At 35.4% G+C, this 23,996-nt stretch overlaps 5 protein-coding genes across 6 annotated transcripts; 4 read left to right on the top strand and 1 right to left on the bottom strand.

Annotated features, from left to right (window-relative positions):
* The first annotated feature begins 9,279 nt into the window (after positions 1-9,279).
* LOC110768361 (GDSL esterase/lipase EXL3-like) lies at positions 9,280-11,750 on the top strand. Its single transcript, XM_021972090.2, has 5 exons — positions 9,280-9,751; positions 10,525-10,655; positions 10,774-11,007; positions 11,113-11,368; positions 11,502-11,750. The coding sequence occupies exons 1-5, from the start codon at positions 9,433-9,435 to the stop codon at positions 11,693-11,695; spliced, it is 1,134 nt and encodes a 377-aa protein (XP_021827782.2). The 5' UTR covers positions 9,280-9,432; the 3' UTR covers positions 11,696-11,750.
* Positions 11,751-13,031: 1,281 nt separating this feature from the next.
* Positions 13,032-15,247, top strand: LOC110768277 (GDSL esterase/lipase EXL3-like). Its single transcript, XM_088246713.1, has 5 exons — positions 13,032-13,497; positions 13,895-14,025; positions 14,162-14,395; positions 14,475-14,730; positions 14,842-15,247. The coding sequence occupies exons 1-5, from the start codon at positions 13,146-13,148 to the stop codon at positions 15,036-15,038; spliced, it is 1,170 nt and encodes a 389-aa protein (XP_088102839.1). The 5' UTR covers positions 13,032-13,145; the 3' UTR covers positions 15,039-15,247.
* A 2,894-nt stretch (positions 15,248-18,141) lies between these two features.
* LOC110766132 (GDSL esterase/lipase EXL3-like) lies at positions 18,142-20,373 on the top strand. Its single transcript, XM_088246714.1, has 5 exons — positions 18,142-18,573; positions 18,817-18,947; positions 19,047-19,280; positions 19,370-19,625; positions 19,825-20,373. The coding sequence occupies exons 1-5, from the start codon at positions 18,231-18,233 to the stop codon at positions 20,019-20,021; spliced, it is 1,161 nt and encodes a 386-aa protein (XP_088102840.1). The 5' UTR covers positions 18,142-18,230; the 3' UTR covers positions 20,022-20,373.
* LOC110768352 (GDSL esterase/lipase At3g14820-like) lies at positions 20,215-21,781 on the bottom strand. Its single transcript, XM_088248964.1, has 4 exons — positions 21,370-21,781; positions 21,112-21,243; positions 20,788-21,020; positions 20,215-20,688 (listed from the first exon to the last, which is right to left on the bottom strand). The coding sequence occupies exons 1-4, from the start codon at positions 21,668-21,670 to the stop codon at positions 20,215-20,217; spliced, it is 1,140 nt and encodes a 379-aa protein (XP_088105090.1). The 5' UTR covers positions 21,671-21,781.
* Positions 21,782-22,007: 226 nt separating this feature from the next.
* LOC110768342 (GDSL esterase/lipase EXL3-like) lies at positions 22,008-23,637 on the top strand. 2 transcript variants are annotated; one of them, XM_088246715.1, is made up of 5 exons: positions 22,008-22,296; positions 22,407-22,537; positions 22,629-22,862; positions 22,978-23,236; positions 23,344-23,637. In XM_088246715.1, the coding sequence occupies exons 1-5, from the start codon at positions 22,044-22,046 to the stop codon at positions 23,508-23,510; spliced, it is 1,044 nt and encodes a 347-aa protein (XP_088102841.1). In that variant the 5' UTR covers positions 22,008-22,043; the 3' UTR covers positions 23,511-23,637. The 2 variants fall into 2 exon arrangements, with proteins under 2 accessions (XP_088102841.1, XP_021827763.1); XM_021972071.2 differs by having other exon boundaries at positions 23,308-23,637.
* The last annotated feature ends 359 nt before the right edge of the window (positions 23,638-23,996 follow it).

The following is a 23,996-nucleotide window of genomic DNA, read 5'->3' as shown; positions in this document are numbered from 1 at the left end:
CTTTTATCAACGACTGTACGCATAAACAAAAGATTTGCCTCACTCAACTGCTTGCATTTACCCCAAATTTGTATTAATATTAATGAACTCTTCCGCTTCCCAATTACACACACACTTTTTAATCGATTCCTCAACTTTAAAGCATCTCCAACAGTACCTAGTAAATAAATTGAAGTTTGTTGACCTACGTGACAATTTCAAAAGCATTATTTGCTACTTAAATAATTTTTACTTTAACAAACTTTTCAATTCAATTAATGTTTATGTATTTATTATAGGGTAAATTTTACTTTACTACCTAGAAGTTTCTCGAAATTCAAACTTTGGTACACTAAGTTTTTTTTGTCTCAGTCTCATACATGAACTTTGATTTTACTACAACTTTCATAGCTCCGTTAGTTTAACTGTCAAGTTTTCCGTCAAACGATGATGTGGCATTCATAGCTCCACATGTGATCACATATCTTAGGGAAAAAGAAATAAATAAGTAAATCTAACTAATATATCTCTCTTTACTCTCTTTTTTCTCCCACATCCCATGTCAGACCCCACCCCACCATCTTCTGTTGGAATTTTAAAAGGTTTTAAAAATTTAACCATTTTATTTAATTAATTATTTTGGCTGTTTTATTTGATTTATTGTGGGGGTTATAAATATTTAATATTCATGTTTTATTTCTGGTTGGTGAATGCCTTAATTTTTGGTTGGTGAACTTTTATGGTTGGTGAAGGTTACTTGTTTGGATGCCTATAAAAGGCCACTCCTCCTTCACATTTGAAACACACACATTACACCATCAGAATATCACATACCACAATCACCACCATAAACTGATTCTCTCCTTTTCTACTTTTATATATATTCTCTACTTTATATTATTATTTTGGCAATGGTTCTGTGACTTGGATACCCATATCCGTCTATGAACGTGTTCATAGCGGATCTTGAGTTTGTGTATAAGGGGTCGTATCTTGGAGTCTTGTAGACCGTCAGTACCTGCACGTAGGGAGGCTACAAAGGCTTTAGGACAGCGTCTTTGACGTGCTTCACCATACCAAACTCACCTTCTTACTTATTATTTATTTTCCTTTTACTTACCTATTATTTTGTTTTCTTCAATTTCATTATACCTTAAAAGCTTTCCTATTTATTTATATGTTATTTATAATATAATATTTTTTGTGTTTGGCTTTACGGAAAAGGAAAACTATATTTTGTATATTTTTTATAACAATCTAAAGCCTTTGTAGATTAAAATTACTTTTTTTTCCGTACTGTTGTGAAGCCTCAATTGAATACTTGATTGATGAGATTACCACTTGCTGCTTGGTTCAAACTGTAGTAAACAAAGTATTATCTTACATGTATTTCGAATAAATCATATTTGTTAGGTTGTGTCTTTATCATAGCATAAGTTTGATTATATATGTGAAACCATATGTCTATTAAACCTTTGTATGTTAAAATCATTTTCTTTCCGTACTGCTATAGGTTGTTTGTAGTTTACAATTGTTGCAATTCAATATCTATATTTATAATATATATGTAAGCTCTGCACAGTTTAATTTTACAAAATATTTATTAAGTGTGTTTGGTAAAAGGCGTGCTGGTTTGAAAATATTAGTGTGATGATTTGAATTTATTGTTTGAACAACCAAATATGTTCTCAACCTTTTGCTCAAAGACTTGTTTATCCATAAGTTTCAAAGTTCTATCAAATTATATTTTTATTAGTTTGTTGGTTAAACATAATTATTGGTTTGTATAATTTTGAGGAAAAATTATTTGTTTTGTTGCATCTTTGTCATGCTATATATATATATATATATATATATTGCACAGTTCATTTTGTATACTTGAAACTTTGCACAGTTCATTTTGTTGTTTGGGTTTCGGCCTTTTTCAAAATTAAAAATTAAAACGCATTTGGCCGATTTATATCATATTATGCTATATACTTTGAATTAATGCATTGAAATTGTGACTCTTATGATTATGCTATTATTCCTCTAAATTTTTATTCAGACATTATTCCTCTGTATAAATTTTAGTTATATATTTAATTTGTGATTTGCAGTTGTAAGTTACTCAAAGAACACTTGTATTTTGAAATTGAGAGTTTGCTTTGATAAAATTTAAGAGCCTATTAATATATTTTCTTTAATTAATAATTTACATTACACTGACCATTCATTTGGATTGACTAATTGATATTTTGTAAAGTTCTGCAACTTATTTTATTAATATGTCTAATTAATGACCTTATTTCAATAGCGTTGGTATATTAATCATATTATTGCTGATTTTGGATATCAATTATCTTTAGTTTTTGGAAAATGGATCAAATTACGTTATGTGTGGTGTCTTTCGAGTATTTTATATAAATGTACATATATATTGCACTAACGATTGTGTTAAGGTTTATCTTATTTATGGGAATAGAGATTTGCGTTATTTTCAATTTGGAGTTATGATGGAATCGGTATCAGGGGTCCAATATCATGTACCACAAGATAAGTTCTACCAATTAATACTTTATCTTATGCAAGTGTGAGCATTGCTATAAATTTATGTGATTCGAAGAAATTAACTTAGTTTGAATTTTGTGAATAGGACAATACAGAAACTTATCATTTGGCACTTGTTTAGTCTTGTCAAATTTTAAATAAATAAATAAATAACCTGAAATGGAAATCTATTTCATGATCTTATCTACATGGTCCTTTTGTTCTTTACAAATCAGAGTGTGTATTGTGTTTGTTTATTGTTTTACTTAATCTAGAAATGCCAATCCATGAGAATACTTCTTCTTGATTGCATACACTTATACCTTTTCTTTTCTCTACGGAATTTCTTTATATTGGTGTGAATGCCCAATTTTGTCAAACCTTAATTTGGTGAGTTTTCTATGATTACTTGTTTTGAAACCAACTTCAATTTATTGAGAATTAGAATTTTTACATTTATGGAGAAATTAATTTTGACTATTCTATTTTGTGCATATGCATATGTTTTCAAAATTTTCATTACTCCCATATAATGTGCTATATTGAAATCTTAAATGTGGAACAATTTATTTTGGACGTTAGCTTTTGAGATCCATTGTTGTCATTAACCTTAATTAGAAGCTTTGCAACGGCCATTTCATTTATATAATTGTTTTGTACTTTGGTATTGCTTTAAATCATTATTTTAGTGGCTTCATTTCAATTGCTCTTTCAAATATGGGAATTTCTTAATGTGGTGATTATTTTGATTTGTTGAAAGTTGATTACAATTTTTTTTACTGAAGCAATCAAAGTTTTTTTCTCCCAACCGTGTAATATTCCAAGGGAATTCTTCATTCAACAAAATCTAATTGTTTCTGGTGAAGGAATTAATGGATTTTAATGGTGCTTCTCCATTACTTTTGTAAACGTATAATTATACAATATTTCAGTGAGTATGAATTAGCATGCCTTCTTTATTTTGTCGAATTGAAAAGGCGTGCATGCATAATTAAATTTTTCCTAAATTCTTTTCTTTCTTAATTGTTATATTAATTCTTTTGTATTCAATTGCGTCAGTTTTGGTATTAATTGTTTGAATATAAAATCTAAGAGCCTTATTTTTGGCAGTTAAGTTGTTGATATTGTTAGGTGATTATTGCCTTTAATGTTCTGAACATTTATGCAATTAATTACATTTAGTTTAAACGTCTTGGATTCATTTTAAAGTTGCCAACGCCTATATATTTCAATTGTGCAATCCTTCATATTAGTTACTTGAGTTAATCTTGATAAAATATATTGAGTGAACTAATGTTCTTTTGATTGTGAAGTCTTAACAGCTGCCACATTGAGTTAATTGCCAGGAAGTGTACTTTGTGAAACCTTCTGGAGAAAACTGACATAAATGATAAATTATATCACTGTAAGCGGCATTTAATTTTGAGTTTTGGTGTAAGGTTTTCAACCCGTAAATCCTCTAAGGTATTATGGCATATCTTATGAATTTAAAATTAAATAAGGATTTGGTACAATGTTCACATATGTTGAAATTTTCCTTAAATTGTAGGGGTTGTTGTCTTGCAATCAATTTGCTTTGTAATTTATTATTTTTATTTTTATTTTGTGGCCAAAGTTGGAAACATAGAAGGGATGGGTTCTACGTTAACATATTTTAAAATGTGGGGGCTGCCTTAATTTCATAACCTTGATATTATCTTTAAGTAATTATAAAATGAGCATTTTTGGAGAACTTGGTGTGAGTGAAATTTTCTTATACTACGAAATTTTATTATGAGACTAATTTTGTCTTAAATTTTGATATGAAAATGTGTGCAACTAATGATGATTTTGGTATAAAATTTTGGTAGAGACTTCTTATTGTCTTATAGGTTCCTATTGAGAATCAAGAAGATACAATTTCAACCTGGATATGCGATCATGATTTCAGCCACTTTGAGTGCACAAAAGGGAGTAAGAGTATCCTGAAATACTCAATGTTTATAGTTAAATTTATTTAAAGAGTTAATTGTTATATTGTTGTTTATAAGTGGTAGCAGGTGTACTCAAAGTTTCATGGACTTGAGAGGTACTCTTGATCATAAGATTTAATGTATGATGTTTTCTGTTATACTTAAATGTATACCAATCCGTATCTAATTTCCGATTATACTGAGGTGAAATCCACTAATCATTTGTGTGCAAGATTGTGTAGGAAATATTTCCAATAACATGCAGGTTTAGAGCGCGCTAAAACGAAGAATAAAGATATGACCTACATTATATATGCCTTGTGAAGGCTACTCTTGATATGCATGCCTCGTGGAGGAGGCTATTAATGCAAAATGTCGAGGGGGATGTGCTTAAGCCCATAAGGGAGTCACCTAGGGAGGTAACCCAACTTCTGTGATTGGAGATCCCATGAAGGAAGTTCAATGTGGTAGAAACAATCCATATTGCGTGACTCATATAGCACTCATAAAACTATGGAGATATCCTTGAGATATTCTTCTGCTCATCCCTAAGGCAAAAGTGCTATTTTATGTGACGTCAGGAAGGGATTTATCCCTGAATGAGTTTCGAGGCGGGCAAACTCCCGCAGGGTGCAGGTCACATGTACTCTTGGAGAACTCACCTAAGTGAGAGACGTCGTGAGGCCGCGACTATGAGAATTGGGCTATTCTCTAGTAACTCTCATGAGAATCAAGATTAGCGCATGGCCATAAATAGCGCTACCCCGCATCCAAGTCTCAACTAATACTATGTGTGGGATATGTTGAAGTTTGGTCAAAGGTGCCGAGTTCAATACTGTGTACACTCAGGTTCCTCAAATGGAGACTATCATCACTAAGTGAAGGTTCAAGCCCGGAAGGCACCTACACCTATTACATAGTATTATATTGCCATATATATTATATATTTTTCACTGTTTTTTTGTCACGGTAAAATTTTAAAAACCTTGTGGGGGATTGTTGGAATTTTAAAAGGTTTTAAAAATTTAACCATTTTATTTAATTAATTATTTTGGCTGTTTTATTTGATTTATTGTGGGGGTTATAAATATTTAATATTCATGTTTTATTTCTGGTTGGTGAATGCCTTAATTTTTGGTTGGTGAACTTTTATGGTTGGTGAAGGTTACTTGTTTGGATGCCTATAAAAGGCCACTCCTCCTTCACATTTGAAACACACACATTACACCATCAGAATATCACATACCACAATCACCACCATAAACTGATTCTCTCCTTTTCTACTTTTATATATATTCTCTACTTTATATTATTATTTTGGCAATGGTTCTGTGACTTGGATACCCATATCCGTCTATGAACGTGCTCATAGCGGATCTTGAGTTTGTGTATAAGGGGTCGTATCTTGGAGTCTTGTAGACCGTCAGTACCTGCACGTAGGGAGGCTACAAAGGCTTTAGGACAGCGTCTTTGACGTGCTTCACCATACCAAACTCACCTTCTTACTTATTATTTATTTTCCTTTTACTTACCTATTATTTTGTTTTCTTCAATTTCATTATACCTTAAAAGCTTTCCTATTTATTTATATGTTATTTATAATATAATATTTTTTGTGTTTGGCTTTACGGAAAAGGAAAACTATATTTTGTATATTTTTTATAACATCTTCTTCCCCATGACCAAACCCATATGCACCGTAGCACCTCTCTCTCAATCCCAACCTTATCTCCACCATCATCAGCCCACCCACAACAACCCCCAAGCCCACCCTCATCCCAGCCACCACACGTGGGTTCTTCTCTTGTGTAAGATTCGGATGTTGGGTTCAGGTGTGAGAATATGAAGTGAAAAATGTCTCACATTGGAAAGTTGAGAAACCTAACAAGTGGTATGTTAATATGTAACACATGTGATACTTGTCTCGGTTTACTACAATAGGTGAATAGTTCAAGATTTTATATTCACTACGTCACCTAGTAAATTCAATAAGTATTCACTAGGGTAGGTTCAAGTCCAAAAGACACATCTACTGATGTGCGTTATATCTAAGTTTTCTCTCAAATATGCATGTTATAATTTTCCTATACAAATGTGGGGTATTATTAGAGTTTGTATAGGAAAAATACACTTTCACTTAGTCCCACATTGGAAGGGAGTTGTTTCCTTTCATGGTTTATAAGTACCAACACTTTAAAAATTCGTCCAAACTAGAAAATATAGAATTTGAAATAACATTATCATTCTCACACATAACCACTTCCTGAGAGAAAGCATATCACTATTAGCCATAAATCAAAGCCACACAGTGATTATGCTTTGATGTGTGATAGTTTAATCCTGCAGGACTCTATCATCTATTCAAGTCAATATTTTGTAATTCATTCTATTGTTGTATTGATTTGTTTATTTATATAGAATATATTTCGTATTGTTTTTATTATATTATTTGGTAATATTCTTATTGTTCTTCAACACCCAGATCCACGTGGATGTTGGTTTTGTTTTGTTTTGTTTTTTGTTTTTTGTTTTTTGTTTTTTGTGTTTTTTGTTTCTGGTTGTAGGCAGAGGTGGAGGTGACCACATTGGTGCGTTGGTTGCTATACTAGTTTGTAGCTGATGTTGAAGCAGCCACCGCGAAACACCATTGTCACTATGATTTAGTCGTCGTTTTTGGTCCGCATACATAGGGCTTTGGCTCTAGTTCAAAGTTTGGGGTTACAATCATGGAAGTTGCCGATTTGTGTGGGTTGGGGTTTAGCTAGTGCGACACTAAGGGTTTAGTTGGTATGACGTTATGGATGTCCTCTGTTGGCACTAAAACTGAACAGATAGAGATGAGTGCAACTTACAAGTGATACGGACGATCTTAGAGATCGATTGAGTGCTAGATGCTGATTCTTCCTGTCCTTGGATGCTGATCCTGAATAGAAGGAAGCCGGGATTCGTAAGGTCTATGGAACCGGTGTGGAACCAGCCTAAGACCCTCCGATGCCAAAGTAAGTTTGTTTTCTGAGAGCTTTTGCTGTTGACAATATATTAGTATAAAAGTCAAGTTGAAAAGTCTTATCCTTGTATTGTAGTGAAGGGGCCTATTTATAAAGGGCATTTTGTATGCTCTTAGTACTTAATTTCGATGTGGGACTCGTGGGAGGGCCCTATGAGGTTGACACGAGTCTTTAGATATTTTGGGCGGGCTCTTCGAGGTTGATTCTGCAGAATCGGTAGGGGGTACCGATTGTAGACTCTACTGGGCATGTAGCGATCGTTTGTTGACTCGAGACAATCTCATCGGTAGCCAATGCCGATCGTTCGGAGCCTTGGGCATTTGGGGAGATTCTCTGATCCACGTGTCACTAGATAAGTGGAGGGTCAGATATGGTACAAACATCCTCGGTTGCCAAAGAGGATGTGGAATGGTGGTCTTGTTTCCTTTTTTGTTTTAGTCTATTATTACTTTTTAGGAGCTTGCTTTATTTTAATTTAATTCTCATGAACTCTTTACGAGTTTGCTGTGTTTTGTATTTTAATTTTCGGCAGCTATATAAATCTATGTTTAGTTAGTGGTACAAATTTTGGCACTATTATATAGTATATGATATATAATATAATGAAAAACTGCCGCGAGGTCCAATTAATGTAAATGTGATTATGCAAACCTAATTTTCCAATAATTGCCCTTATAATTATATGCAAATAGAAGATTAACTAATAAGCATCAAACTCTGAACTTTAATTGATGTGATGGAAAAACTTCCTATTGTTTACCTTTGGCATGACTATTGGGCAACTTTGAGTAAATTAGCCTCTCCCAATTCAGTCCTCCTTCTCGTTTTTTTATTTTGCTATTACTTTATGAGTTGGGACTCTAAAAAATAATTGGATATTATTACTGGTCTGGTTGCCATTGCCATATATGATTGATGACTCCATTAAATAATTAAACCCTCTCATATGTCCGGAACTGGAACATTGAAGTTGGTGGATGGGGAAATTTATGTGGCGTGACACGTGTGATGTGGAATACATTTTCGCGTTTTGAATTGCTGGTTGGTTGTTGTTCAAATTCATTCTACATAACATGATTATATCTATTTTCCAATTTCCAACTTGCACGTTTCTTATAAAATCTATATATATAAAGCAAAAGGCAGAGAATGGTGAAACATTCAAAATACCAGAAAATGCCCATGGTTAATACAAACATTAAGAATTGAAATTATTAATTAAATGAGGATAATATGGTAAATTCACACATTTTCATATTTAAAAAAAATTAAAATTAAAAGAAAAATAAGATAATGGATCCTATTTTTATGGAACACAACTACCCATTATATTTTTTAATTCTAAAATAAATTTAATTTTTTTATTTAAAATAATCTTGAAACAAGACATGTACCGTAGCAAACAAATGAAACTAGGCGGTTCGATCGAAATAAATTTTTGTTTTGACTACAGTTATGGATGATTCAATTTCTACCATTATTATGATATTCCGTATTCCAATTGGATACCATAAATGTATTTAGGATCTGTTAAATGAGATAATGAGACTAAGGCATAAAAACAAAAACCTCTTGCAGGCGCGAAAGCGCATGCGGAGAGGCTAGTATGAAATAAAAAACCTAATTATTTTGTTTATTTTGTTTTGTTGCATTTGTTTTGCCCTTACTAGTTACGTACCAACTACTATATGTAGATGTGTCTGGTGCGCGATGTGGAATAATTGATCGTCAGAATAAATGAATAGATAGAAGATGCTATATATACTTATATAAATGCACACATGTACAGAACAGAACCAAGGAGGGCCCAGAAGTCGCCTCACTTTCTTCATCCTTTTCCTTTATTGGTTTAGTTTAGACTTTAGTTTGAACTAGCTAGAAAATATTATACGTACCCTCAAGTTCAAGTGTTCAACCCAAAAAGAGAGAGATTGCAATTGGAATTGAAAGAGGCGTATTCAGTGATGACGACAATATTATTAATGATGATGTTGTTTGTTTCTTCTAGTATGGTAATGGTATTACTATTAATGACGACAGAAGCGGCAGGTGGAAGTGGAGGAGGAGGAGGTGGTGGTGGTTTAGGGGTTAAGCTGCTAGCAGCTGCCAATGTAACAATTCCAGCTGTGTTTATGTTTGGAGATTCGATCGTTGATACAGGCAACAATAACAACAATCTCAAAACACCAGCTCGCTGCAATTTCCCTCCATATGGCAGGGATTTCCAGGGAGGCATAGCCACTGGCAGATATTCCAATGGAAAGGTTCCCTCTGACTTCATAGGTTGTGCATCTTTCGCTGCTGCATCAATAATCTCTCTCTCTCTCTCTTTCTCTTTTTCTTTCTTTTTCACTCTCATTCTCGTGGTCAATTGGTCATCCACTCATTTGACCATCAGTTTAATTAGTTACCAGAAAGATCTAGAACAGTCTTTCCTTTGTTGCAATTTGCCAGAAATATCTTGCAATGGATATTTTATTGGGGGTATATTTTTGCTCACCACTTTAACCAAAGGTGTACCTTCACCACCCACCTCAACACTTGACACGTGTTCTTTGTCATAACCATAGTTAATTTTTACTTTGTATTTATGCAACCATGGTTATACTAAGGGACACGTGTCAAATGTTGAAGTGGGTGGTGAGAGTACACCTCTAGTTAAAGTGATGAGCAAAAATGCACCCATTTTGTTGGCTGTGAATTGGCAAATCTTATTAATTACTCCCACGTGCCCTAGTCTCCGAGTTGTCAAATCTGTTCTTTTGTCTACGCCGCCAGTTGTCCAAATCTTACTTATAGTTTTTTTCGGTTTAGACTGGGCTGTCCACGTTGTTAAAGCCCATGGTTTGATTGGTATTGTCTAAGCCCTTCTCGTCAACTTTCTCAGTCCAAAAGGGAAAATAAAAAAGAAAAACATTCTATATGCAACAAATTAAATAATATGGTCCTTTAGTTTTGTGAGTATTGTGGCACTAGAGTTGTTCTTCATCATAATGCAAGTTTGATTAATTATACTTCCATTTTGTCTTTGTTGTCTTTTCTTTTCTTTTTTTCAGCGGAGGAATTGGGTATTAAGGAGCTCTTGCCAGCCTATTTGGATCCAAACCTAACGCCGAATGATTTGCTTACGGGTGTTAGCTTCGCTGTGGGTGCCACGGGATATGACCCTATGACAGCAAAAGTTGTGGTAAATAAACGACTTGCATTAGTTGATTATGCTTGCTAATCAAGTTCATTTTCACTAAACTTGTTCTTAGTCACTTGTTTTTTTCTCTGTCACTTGTTTTTTTCTTTGGTTAAAACAGGCAGTTACACCACTATCCGATCAATTGCTCCAATTTGAAGAATACATAGGAAAGGTGAAAGGAATTGTTGGAGAAGATAGAGCAAACTTCATCTTGGCTAACAGTCTCTCTTTCGTGGTAGCAAGCAGCAACGATCTTGCCAATACCTACTTTGTTACCGGCATTAGGAAATTGGAGTATGATGTGCCTTCTTACACCGACCTCATGCTCAATCACGCTTCTGATTTCCTTAAGGTAACTTTAGAACATATTAAATCCGATCGATGTCAAAACTATATTATACTAATCTCCGTCAAAGCTTGTAATTTTGATTTGTTTGATTTCTTGTGTTGTGAAAAGGGGTTGTATGCATTGGGGGCACGGAGAATTGGTGTTTTCAGCGCACCCCCTATTGGATGTTTGCCATCCCAGAGGACTTTGGGAGGAGGCATACTAAGAGATTGTGTAGAGAAACCCAACCAAGCAGCCATGTTGTTCAACTCCAAACTCTCAGCAGAGCTGGATGTCCTCAACAAAAACCTACCCAACTCAAACCTGGTCTATGTTGACATCTACAACCCTCTACTCGATCTCATCATCAACCCTACTAATTACGGTAACTTACCCTAAACTTATAACTTAATCCATTAATTCAAGGCTTAATTAAATTATAGATTCAAGTCTAGTGTTAATTATTACTTATTAATTTGGTATGTTTTTAATTACTTATTTTGTGCATGCGCATGCAGGCTTTGAAATTGCGGATAAAGGGTGTTGCGGGAGTGGGAAGCTGGAGGTGTCCATACTTTGCAATGAATTCGAGCCTGAGACGTGTACTGATGACTCTAATTATGTGTTTTGGGACAGTTACCATCCCACTGAAGCCGCATACAAAATCATTGTCAAGGAACTCATGACTAAGTACATCTACCGCTTGGCATGACTCATGAGAGACAAAACAACTCATTAATTAATATATCATTTTATTTTTTTATTCAGATTGAGGACTTGCAGAGAGCTCATGATCCTCCAAATCCAATGCAATAAATCTCTGCAAATGCCTTTTTGATTACTCTCACTCTCAGGGAAATTGTACCAAATTATGGACATGATTATACAATAATTATTGAAAGCATATTATAACATATTACAGATTTCCTTCCTTGTTTTGAATTTTGATTGAGTTTCAAATTCAAGCACGTGATTATTGTACAATTAATAATGCAGTTGGGTAGGTCTAAGTCACTTCAGTACTAGTCTATTAGTCTAGTTGTGTGTTTTAGTAGGTAACGGATAAATATTAATGAATTTGGGCAGTTGATTATAAACCGAAGATAAGCGGAAATTGCAAATTGGCTTGAAAAAGGAAAATATATGGCAATTGGCAATTTGGCATGGCTAGAAAAGGAAACATGCAAGCACTGTGCACGTTGCTTCAGTATATGCATAAATTATGCAGAGAGGCACACCATACATGGATGCCCATGCCCTGCCCAGCATATGCATAAATTATAATTGTAGGTAGCCCAAGCAGCTCAATCAGTGAGCCGTGCATTGATTCTATATCTGAACTTCCAACTGCAATTTTATATATATATATATATATATATATACACACATCAAGATCAAGTGTGGATCCATGTGCCATTGCCAACAATTGCATATCAAGCAATTAAGAGCAGGTTTGAGCGGTTTAAGCATCTGTGGGATATAGGAGGACCACCGACGAGCACCCTCTTAATTAGGCGGCCACCAAGCAACTCTTAAAAGGGTATATTATATATTAGTATTACTTTACATACATACATGAGATGAGACAAGGGTAAGACAAAGATATCAAAGGGGGATAAAAACAGAGTATTTTCACCTTCTGTAAGATCTGCTTCTTGTCAAAATTCAAAAACTGCTTGTCTGTCTTTGCTCTGGTTATATATGATTTCATACATAATATATATATATATATATATATATATATATATATATATATATATAATATACCTCATCAACAGAATACAGAAACATATTGGTTATGCTTTCATTGTTTTTTTTTTCTTTTCTTCTTTACCTGGAAATTAAAAGGTATGATTCTTGACCTAATGAACATGGAGAGCATTTATTGGCTGTTGCAAATAAGTAGAACACAGCTAAAAATATATGTATATGTACACGTATATGTGTCCTCCATGTTTGTGTAATTAATAAATGCATAGCATTAAGGGACGGCTTACGAATCAATTGAAGAAGATTAGATCACTATTATAAATGCACCAGAAAACTATACCGGACACGCAAGTTAATTCTGAAGCCCACTTTTCTACAATCCTTTCAATATATCCTTCATTTATTATTCCTACATGTATGATTAAGTGGACTGGAGAGATCCAAACCCAGAAATGCATGCAGATACAGGAGGACTAGCTATGTGCAGTCCTCAGTGGGTCAGGCAGAGACAGTGCTCATCAAACACGATATGCTTATTTATTTCTTATGTTAATATATTTTTCGTGCTTTTCTTGTGCAATATTATTAATATTACAGAGGCAGCAGCTGCGAGAATCAAGCTGCCAAGGAATGCAAGTGTTTCAGCAGTGATTATATTTGGAGATTCGATTGTTGATACGGGCAACAACAACAACAATTTCAAAACACTTGCACGCAGCAATTTCCCTCCCTATGGGAAAGACCTCAAGGGAGGGATGCCAACAGGAAGATATTCCAATGGAAAGGTTCCCTCGGACCTCATAGGTTGTCATCCTCATCCTCATCATTAATTCATCAAACATTCAACTTTTACTAATTGTATTTTGATTATCAGTAGGAATCCACTTGAACAAAACAATAAATTTTATTTTGATTATCATTAGAAATCAACTTGATCTCATGCATACACACTAAATTTTGTCCAAGAAATCCAGAATGAAATTCTTATATCTCATGCATACACACTAAAATGTTCAATCAAAGCCGAGCCAAAAGAAAAAAGAAAAAATACTTCTAATATTAAAGACAGGCTAATTAAAAATTCATGTGACAGTATCAAAGGAAAAAGTACTTAAATACATTGAAATGATCATTGAGTTGGCTAGTATGTGGCCCTTACCTGAATGAAAGATAAATGCTGTGTGTGTTTTTTTTCTCCCAGCGGAAGCATTAGGAATCAAAGAGCTGTTGCCCGCATATTTGGATCCAACCCTGCAGCCTAAGGATCTCCTTACTGGCGTAGTAATAGCTGCTGGTGGTGCAGGTTATGACCCTTTGACAGCACAAGTCGCAGTACGTACACCTATTTAAACCCTTTCTTTTTCTTCTTCTTCTCAATTTTGTTGTTTTTATTTTCGACTTGCATTAATAATTCCGGAAGTTCCTTCCTTGTGTTGTCTCTGTTTGTTATTTTTGGTGAAATATGTAGGGAGTTGCATCACTATCCGACCAATTGAAACAGTTCAAGGAGTACATAAAAAAGCTAAAAGCAATTGCTGGGGAAGAGAGAACAAACCTTATCATATCAAATAGTTTGATTTTTGTGGTAGCTGGCAGCAACGATATTTCAAATACCTATTTTCTAACCGGTATTAGAAAATTGAAGTATGATGTTCCTTCTTACACTGACTTAATGCTCAACTACGCCTCTGAATTCGTCAAGGTAAGCTCTTGAACTCAATAACTTTGCAGATATGTATAGTTAAAAGTTTGATTTAGCAAAGGAGTTAATTATTTGGTAGGACTTGTATGGATTGGGGGCACGAAGAATCGGTGTACTCAACACACCACCTATTGGATGCGTGCCATCTCAACGAACGGTTGCAGGAGGCGTGCTAAGAGAATGCGACGAGAAACAAAACCAAGCATCGCAGCTCTTCAATTCCAAACTCTCTGCAGAGGCTGATGAACTTAACAAAAACCTGCTCAATTCCAGGGTGGTCTATATTGACATCTATAATCCACTGCTTGATCTCATCAACAACCCCACTAAATACGGTACAGATATTAATCTGCGTAGCTTAAGCTCTATTATATTTATTTACAGGTGCTTGTCAATGTCATAAGTTAATTAACTGAAAGCAATATTTGAATACGTACGGCGTGCAGGCTTTGAAGTTGCGAATAAAGGGTGTTGTGGTAGTGGGATTATTGAGGTAACAAAACTGTGCAACCAGATTCAGCCTGCAGGCACCTGTTCAGATGACTCTAAGTACGTTTTCTGGGACAGTTACCATCCAACAGAGAGAGCCTACAAGATCATTGTGCAGCAGATTCTAGACAAATATACCGACTTCTTCTTCTGAGACAACTCATTTCCTCATCCTTATCATCAATTTCCTTGCATAATTGTCATTTGTATTCTGCGCAATATGAATTATTCAGGTTCAATCAATTAATAAAATTATTGGTCCAGTCCACAGTCGAAACAATGGGACCCAAAGTCAATGTTATTGGGCCCAGAGTCAATATTTTGGTCCGCTATGGAAAAGGTTGACAAAGATTTTACAGTGAAGGCGGAGAAGAATTCTATAGTGAGGGTCTTATCTAAGGCCTTAGATGAGATTCTATCTCATAACCGTTGAATCAAATTATTTAGCTGTTAATTTAATCCAATGATTAAAAAATAGGACCTCATCTAAAGGCCTTAAATAAGCTCCTCGCTATAAAATGACTGGAGAGGATAAAATGACTCACGGTTCAAATAGTGGCTAATAAGGCCCGTTAAGGAAACAAGCACAAAACTACAAGTAAGCACCTCCATAAAAAAAGGACACGTTACGACTTACGACCCAAAAGAGAAATACCCGAGAGACAAAGACATTGACTTTAGCCTAAAAGACCCATTTTCTTACCAGTGCACATGCACATTGACATTGATGTCCACTTGACCACCACCAATGCATCATTTCTGGACATGTTTTGAAATAATAACAAGGGTAATAATAAATGGGTGCTATTATTTCTATTCCCTTGTCATATTTTCTCATTCACCTTCTCCTTATTTGAAAAAATACAATCCTATCTTTCCACCCACCATTATTCCTAAAATACCCTTTAATCCAAACACAAACAAACTAACACAACCTACCAATTAACTTTTGCCAATGGCACACAAAGTCGAGTCGCATAAGCTTTAAAACAATTTCGCAGAATTTCAAAACAAAGCTCAAATACAACTTTCCAACTCTTTGAATCTCAAATACAACTTCACCAAACGAAATATATGTATTTCTGCTAAATACCAACAAAGTCAAACATTCCAAAGCTTCAAGGGATACCCAAAAACTCCAAAACCAAGCTCAAAACAACCCTAGTTTTGTTCCAATTAGCTTCATAAACCAGCAAAAGTTCCAAGCTCAGATTCCTATAATACTAAAACCACAAATGTTAAATCTCCCTGTAGCTTTAACCCCAAAACAAAAAAACAATTCAAGCAAACAGACCAAAAATCTTACTAAAATTGAACCACGAGCATCCCATGAAAAAAAAAAAAAAAACCTAGTTTCAAAAACTCCAAAACCCACCTACAAATTTTAGTTTTCTTTTGGGTAAATAAGAAAACCCACCTACAAAATTTTTCGAATGGTTCACAAGACATAGAGTAAATGCAAAGAAACATAGAAACGTAAAATGAGAGGAATTACGCTTTGACTTAAGGAAGTGATATGGCAAAGAAGAGTCAACCTGGATTTTTTTTTCCTCTTTAGCTTCTATCCGTAGGGTAACAAGACAAACAAGGAGAAATGTGTAAATTTGTCCTTATAAGTCATTTTACAAATGGGTAAATTTATCTATAAAAGTTTGAAGATAAGGTGAGTGGGAAAATAGGACAGGTGGGTGGAAATAGCAATACTCTAATAAACACCGGAAAGCAATTAAAAAATTATTTGAGTGTAATAGGAACAATTAATATAAAACTTAGTCATAATATGTGTTTCTGTACTGTATGATTTAGGTCCATAAGAGCATCTACAATGTGCTCCCTAAATCACCTCCTTAGACAAATTTTAGGGAGGCATTGTAAAAATGCAACTCCAACCATGCTCCCTATCCACCTCCTAAAATAGGGAGTCCTCTAGGGGCTCCTAAATCTGAGGAGAGAGAAAAGACTCCTAGTGGCTCCCTATAATTTAATGCTGCCTTATTTTATGAGTATTTCAAACCTTTATTTAATGCTAACTAATTTTTTTTTTTTAATAGAGATGTACAAATCAAAAAAAAGTTATAGCATTTATGACTCTCCAAATTAGGGAGTATGGTTGGAGTTGAAATTTTTTAGAGAGCTCCTAAAATAGCTTTCTTATATTTTTAGCTAAATTTTAGCTAAGAAATAGAGAGCATCATTGCGGATGCTCTAAGGTTTGGTAGCGCTAGAAACTAAACACAGCCGGTTTGCATAAATTCATGGCATTAACTAAATTAGGTCCATAAGATTTAGGTAGCGCTAAGAATTAAACTAAGGCATTAATTTATGGCATTAACTGACTGCCTAAGGGATAAACTGAAGAAGATCATTGCATAAATGCAAGGAAAACTATGCAAGAACTACAAGTTAATTCTTATTAGGTTTGACTTCCTTTGTGTAATTAGGTTTGGGTTAGGGTGTGTGATTTGTATTCCTTATACGTAATTAGGTTGGACTTTATTATTTCCCAATGCTGCATTGCATATACAGTTACCTTACATTGTAGGCATGTGATATATATATCAGTGTTTTCAAAGGCATGCCTTCGCGCGCGTCGGAGCGAGGCCGGAGGAAAACGCCCGAGGCGGTCGGCTATTTCGCGAGTTGCACGTTTAGCGCTGGGAAGGAGTGAGAAGGCGCTGCAAGGCATGGCTAGGCATTGCAAGGCGCACCATATCTGGAAACTTCTGAATCGGAAGAAATTTTTGACTCTACAAATCGTCTGCAAGGAAGACGACCTGCTTTTTTTTTTAGGTTTATTGTAATGAAACGACCTGTATAATTTGACTGTAATAAACTGTAATTTGAAGTTCCGTATAATTTTTTTCATATTGATACAATTGATCAATATGATAGTGATGCTAGTTGAATGATATTAGTGTTGAGGAGTGGGATGAGTGAATTATGTTTTTGTTTTGATGTTGAATAAATATTTTATGTTTTGGGATTGATTATTATGCTTTGAATGACAATTAGTACTTATATTTGATTATATTTAAAAGATTGTTATGGTTGAATAAGAATTAGTTGTACAATTTAATCGTATTGTATTATTCATAAATTTTTCTTATTAAAATAAATTAATGTTCAAAAGGCTTACGCCTCAACGTTTTAAGGCTTACGCATTGCATAGCGCTACTAAAAACGCCTCACCTATACGCCTCACCTTTGAAAACATTGATATATATATATATATATATATATATACACCTTCTCTTTGGAGAAGAACATAAATCCTCGAAAAATTTGCCCCAATATTTTTTCTTTGTGTATTTGGGTAGTTGGATTGGAGAGATCCAAACCCAGGATTATGTGTGGACATAACATGTTCAGGCAGAGACAGTGGTTACGTGTTCCAGTGACCACGTCAAACGCTATATGCATATTTCTGTCTTACAATAACATATTTTTCCTGCTTTTCTTGTGCATTGTAAGCAATACTACAGAGACAGCAGCTACGACAATAAAGCTACCGGGGAATGTAAGTGTTCCGGCAGTGATTATATTCGGAGATTCGATTGTTGATACGGGCAACAACAACAACAATTTCAAAACATTTGCACGCTGCAATTTCCTTCCATATGGGAAAGACCTCAAGGGAGGAATGCCAACAGGAAGATTTTCCAATGGAAAGGTTCCCTCGGACTTCATAGGTTCTCATCCTCCTCATTATTTCATCCAGCATTGCTAATTGGTATTATTGATTGCATTATGAGTATATTATTAGGAGTCAACTTGATTTGCAAACCCAACTCCAGCTTTGCTTACATGTAACTTCTCCTCCGAACCAAATGTTCATATATTTCACTTTTCCTCAGTCGAAGCGCAATTGACGTCAAAACAATTAACAGAGTACTTAATTCATGTGACGATATGTTGTGTTTTTTCATGTTCAGTGGAAGCACTTGGAATCAAAGAGCTGTTGCCAGCATATTTGGATCCAACCCTGCAGCCAGAGGATCTCCTTACTGGTGTAGTAATAGCTGCTGGTGGTGCAGGCTATGATCCTTTGACAGCACAACTCTCGGTACTTACACTTGTTTAACCCTTTCTTCTTTTCCCTCACACATTCTGAAAATTCCCACTCACTGGTGTCGCTGTTTGTTATTTTTGGTGAAATATATAGCGAGTTGCATCACTATCTGACCAACTGAAGCAGTTCCAAGAGTACGTAGAAAAGCTGAAAGGAATTGCTGGAGAAGAGAGAACAAACTTCATCATAGCAAACAGTTTGATTTTTGTGGTAGCGGGCAGCAACGATATTTCTAACACCTATTTTCTTAGCGGTGCTAGGAAATCGGAGTATGATGTTCCTTCTTACACTGACTTCATGCTCAACTATGCCTCTCAGTTCGTCAGGGTAAGCATTTGAACTCAACATTGGAGAAATAGCGCAATTGCAGATAGTTAAACTTAAAAGTTTGATGTAGCGAATGATTTGGTATCTAGGACTTATATGGCCTGGGGGCACGAAGAATAGGTGTACTCAATGTGCCACCTATCGGATGTGTGCCATCTCAACGAACAATTGGAGGAGGCGTGCTAAGAGAATGTGACGACAAACAAAACCAAGCATCGCAGCTCTTCAATTTCAAACTCTCTGCAGAGATGGATGGCCTTAACAAAAACCTGCCCAACTCAAGAGTGGTCTATATTGACATCTACAATCTACTACTTGATCTCATCATAAATCCTACAAAACACGGTGCATTAATCTGCCTAAGTTCTAACTAACGCAATTATATATCTTTCATTTTTCTTGTCATAATAAGCTAATAATAAAAAAAACATCCAACTAGAGTCATTTGACCGAAAAAAAGAAGAATAATATTTGTGCTCTGTTTCTTCTTCCCCTTGAAGAAAATAAGAATACAAATAAAGATGTTTTTATTGAATATCTGCAGGCTTTGAAGTTGGGAATAAAGGGTGCTGTGGTAGTGGGATTATTGAAGTAACAAAACTGTGCAACCAGTTTCAGCCTGCAGGCACCTGTTCAGATGACTCTAAGTATGTTTTTTGGGACAGCTACCATCCAACAGAAAGTGCATACAAGATCATTGTGCAGCAGATGCTAGACAAATATGCCAACCGCTTCTTCTGAGACAAGTCATTATTCTTATGATCAATTTCCTTGCAAGTTGCAAGCATGATTATTCTATTCCAATCAATCAATAAAACCCAGCAAGTTTAGATGCACCAATACGCCTTTTTTTAATATTTATATTATCTATATAAATTAGTCCAGTAGAGTCTTGATATGGGAAGACCTTAGACCACTGATACAATGGGTAGCATCAAAAGAAACTATTTATGTATTTTTTAAGAATCTGAGAAGCAACGATTCTGAGAGCTCTTTCTGTGGGATGAACTGCATCCCAATAGAGGTATTTAGATGCATCTGTACACGTGAACGGACTGAATTCGTTACACAATACCGCCACTCCTATTGTTCCAGTACCACAACATCCAAACTTCTCTACTTGGAATCCTGAAATTATAGATATAAACAAACAAACAAATGAAATTGTTAAGAAAACAAAAAAGCAGCAGCTAAAATCTAGTAAGTAAAAGACTAGCTTGACATCTGTAAAGTTGGTTCTGATGTAATCTAGTTCAGATGATAGCTCAGAATTGAACCATGCTGCTTCTTCCAATTCCAGCTCCAAACACTCTCTCGGTAAGCCTCCTCTATTTCTGTCAAATGGGGAGCATCCCACTGCTGCTGTACTGAAAACACCAATGCGCCTTGCCCCGAGGCTATATAAATCCTTCAAAGTCAAGTCACACTAATTTTAACAACAGAAAAGAAAGAAAATTTAAGTCACGCTATACTAGTGGTGATTATTTCATTTGATTAATTAATTTACCCTGAGGAAAGTAGAAGCCATGCTGACCAAAAGAGCAGCATATGAAGGAAAATCGTAGTGAAGCTTTCTAGCAATGAGAGAATAACTAATCAAACTGTCATTGTTGCCTGCTGAAACTAAAAATAGACTGTTAGCTATGATGGCTCTTGCTCTCTCTTCTCCAACAATCCCTGTCAGCTTCGCAATGTACTCTTTGAAGAGTTCTAATTGTTTGAATAGAGATAAAGTTCCCCAATTTTTCCACAAGAAAATCAGCAATATTCCAATTAGGAGAAGCAAACAATTAAGGCCCCCGAGTCGAATGTACATTTTAGCCGTAACATACCGTTATGGTTGGTGTTAGAGGATCATAACCAGAGCTACCTGACGCAAAGCATACACCGGTAGGGAGATCAGGGCTCTGCAGGTTTGGGTCAAGATATGATGGCAAAAGTTCTTTGCTTCCCAAGCCTTCGGCTAAAGAATTAAAAACAAACAAAACAAGTCATTAAAATGAAACTAGTTAGTTCAATTAATGATGTTCATCAATCATTGGTTACCAGAGCATTTGCATCTCAGTTTTCCTGTGATCAATATATGTACCTATCAAGTCTGAGAGCACTTTTCCATTGCCAAATCTTCCTGTTGGGATGCCTCCCACTAAATCTCTTCCATAGGGCGGGAAATTGCATTTAGCTACAGTGGCAAGATTATTGTTGTTGCCAGTATCAAGAATTGAATCTCCAAAGGCAAAAAGCCCTGGAAATTTTAACGTCCCATTTTCTGCAGCAGGTAGCTGCTCCTTGGCTGCTTCTATATATGTTGGGGTGCAAAACCACAGAGCACTTGAAGTACTAGTATAACTAAAATTTTCGAAAAAGTTGCAGAAAGCAGATTCACACATGAAAAGTACTTCTGCATATTATATTTACTTTTAAGGCTGACTGATATATGCTTGATTGCATTATTTTATTCATATAGACCTCCCTCGACCTCCTTTTTTATTTGAAAGTTGAAACAGAAACAGGTGATGATTTGGAGGTGCGTTTTAGAGAAGTCCATTGATATACATAGCTTTTTTCCTGCTAAAATCAACTAACATGATCAGAAAGCACACCAATTGCATGAGTGGTAACAGATCCGTGCAAGCAATGAATTGATCTCAAAGTCACACAACTGTCACATTGATGAATTTTCCTCCTTCATATCATATATTCCATTTATATTCAGACAGAGTCAGAAGAGCTCGAAAGTTAACTAAGTTCTGCAGAGCTGCAATGAACAATTTATTTTTCTTTATGTTTGTTTATGTGGATCTGATTCTTTCTACTGCCCAAGCTATTGTGAAGCTACCAAACAATGTAACAATTCCGGGTGTTTTTATGTTTGGGGACTCCATAGTTGATACGGGGAACAATAACAACCTTACCACTCTTGTTAAAAGCAATTTCCCTCCCTACGGGAGAGATTTTATGGGAGGGTTACCAACTGGAAGATTTGGCAATGGCAAGGTTCCCTCAGACCTTATTGGTAATTCATTCATAATCTATTCTGTTACTACTAATACTAGAATGCAAATCCTTTTCCACTTAGTTATGTCACCAAAGAATGTGCTTATTCTCCTTTTTTGTTTTCTTCAGTGGAGGACCTTGGAATCAAAGAATTATTGCCCGCGTATCTTGATCCATGTCTTCAAGCCGAGGACTTGCCTACTGGTGTAAACTTTGCTTCAGGCGGAGCAGGATTTGATCCTCTGACATCTAAGTTAATGGTAATTAATTACTGTTGAATTATTAGTATAATCTTAGTGATCTGAATCTTGAAGATTTGTGTTTATACTCATATATTTAAGAAAAAAACAGTTAGTTATACCGCTTTCGGAACAATTACAACTGCTGAAAGAATACATAGAGAAGCTGAAAAAGTTCGTTGGAGAAGAGAGAGCAAGCAGCATTATAAGCAACAGCCTATTCGTGGTGGCAGCAGGCAGTGATGACATTGTCAATACCTACTATCATACACCTGCACGCTTCTGGAAATATGATATTTATGCCTACACTGATCTTATGCTCACCGAGGCTTCAGCCTTTGTGCAGGTACTTAATTAATTCATCACTTCACTGTATATGTTTGTATGACAATTATAATTAAGTTGTTGCAGCTGCTTATTATAAACATTGATTAAAGTCGTAATCTTTAAATTAAACAAAGAAATTATATGCATTGGGGGCACGGAGGATAGGCGTGATCAGCGTACCACCAGTTGGATGCATACCGGCACAGAGAACTTTAGGAGGAGGTCCAGAAAGAAAGTGTGTAGAGAGATACAACGAAGCAGCAGAGTTGTTCAACAAGAAGCTATCGGCAGAGTTGGATTGCCTTAACAATCACCTATTCCATGCCACAGTGGCCGTCTTCATGGATGTGTACGGCCCTTTCCTAGATGTCATCCACAATCCACAAAAATATGGTAAGGGTTCATTCAAATATCCTTGTGATAATCGATCTCTTTAGAATAATATAATGCATGCATGCATGCAGGATTTGAAGTTATAAACAGAGGGTGCTGTGGTACAGGGATCATAGAGGTTGCTGCATTTTGTAACCAACGGTCTCCCAACACTTGTAAAAATGCAACAAGCTATGTTTTCTGGGACAGTTATCATCCCTCTGAGAGAGCATACAGGATTATTACCCATCAGGTACTCCACAAGTCCATTCAAGCCTTCTTCCACAGCCAATGATTGATTTGGAATGGATTACCTCGATCACATTGCTCAAGCGGGATCACCGATATTCTTTATTTACCATTATATATATTCAGTCAAATCAATATTATTTATTTATCTATGCAATTGATCATTTTCTTAAGTTTGTGGATGCATCCTATAATTCATACTTAATGGAGAAAAAAGGGATGAAAATCTGTGCAAGTATTCTTGAAGCATATATATATATATAATTGCGCACCCAAAGAGAGAAATCATGAGATGCATTCCAGCAACTCTTCATCGCACCTCTTGTAAATTGTAACGCCATAAAACAAAAAAGAATGACACTAAAACAAAAACGGATGTTGTTCACTCACTCTTGTAATGCCATCATATTTTGTGGTTGTATTAAAATAATAAAAAATTTCAATTTGGAGTGGAAGCAATTTTTCAACTTGGACCAAAGAAATTCAAAGAGAGCTAGGCCCAAGCCCTAGGTCCAGTACAAGCTGGGATCAT

The sequence above is a fragment of the Prunus avium genome, chromosome 1 (assembly GCF_965620075.1).
Source record: "Prunus avium chromosome 1, drPruAviu1.hap1.1, whole genome shotgun sequence".
NCBI lineage: Eukaryota > Viridiplantae > Streptophyta > Magnoliopsida > Rosales > Rosaceae > Prunus > Prunus avium.
The sequence above is the reverse complement of the archived record's forward strand: the minus strand, read 5'-3'. Positions and strand labels throughout refer to the sequence as shown.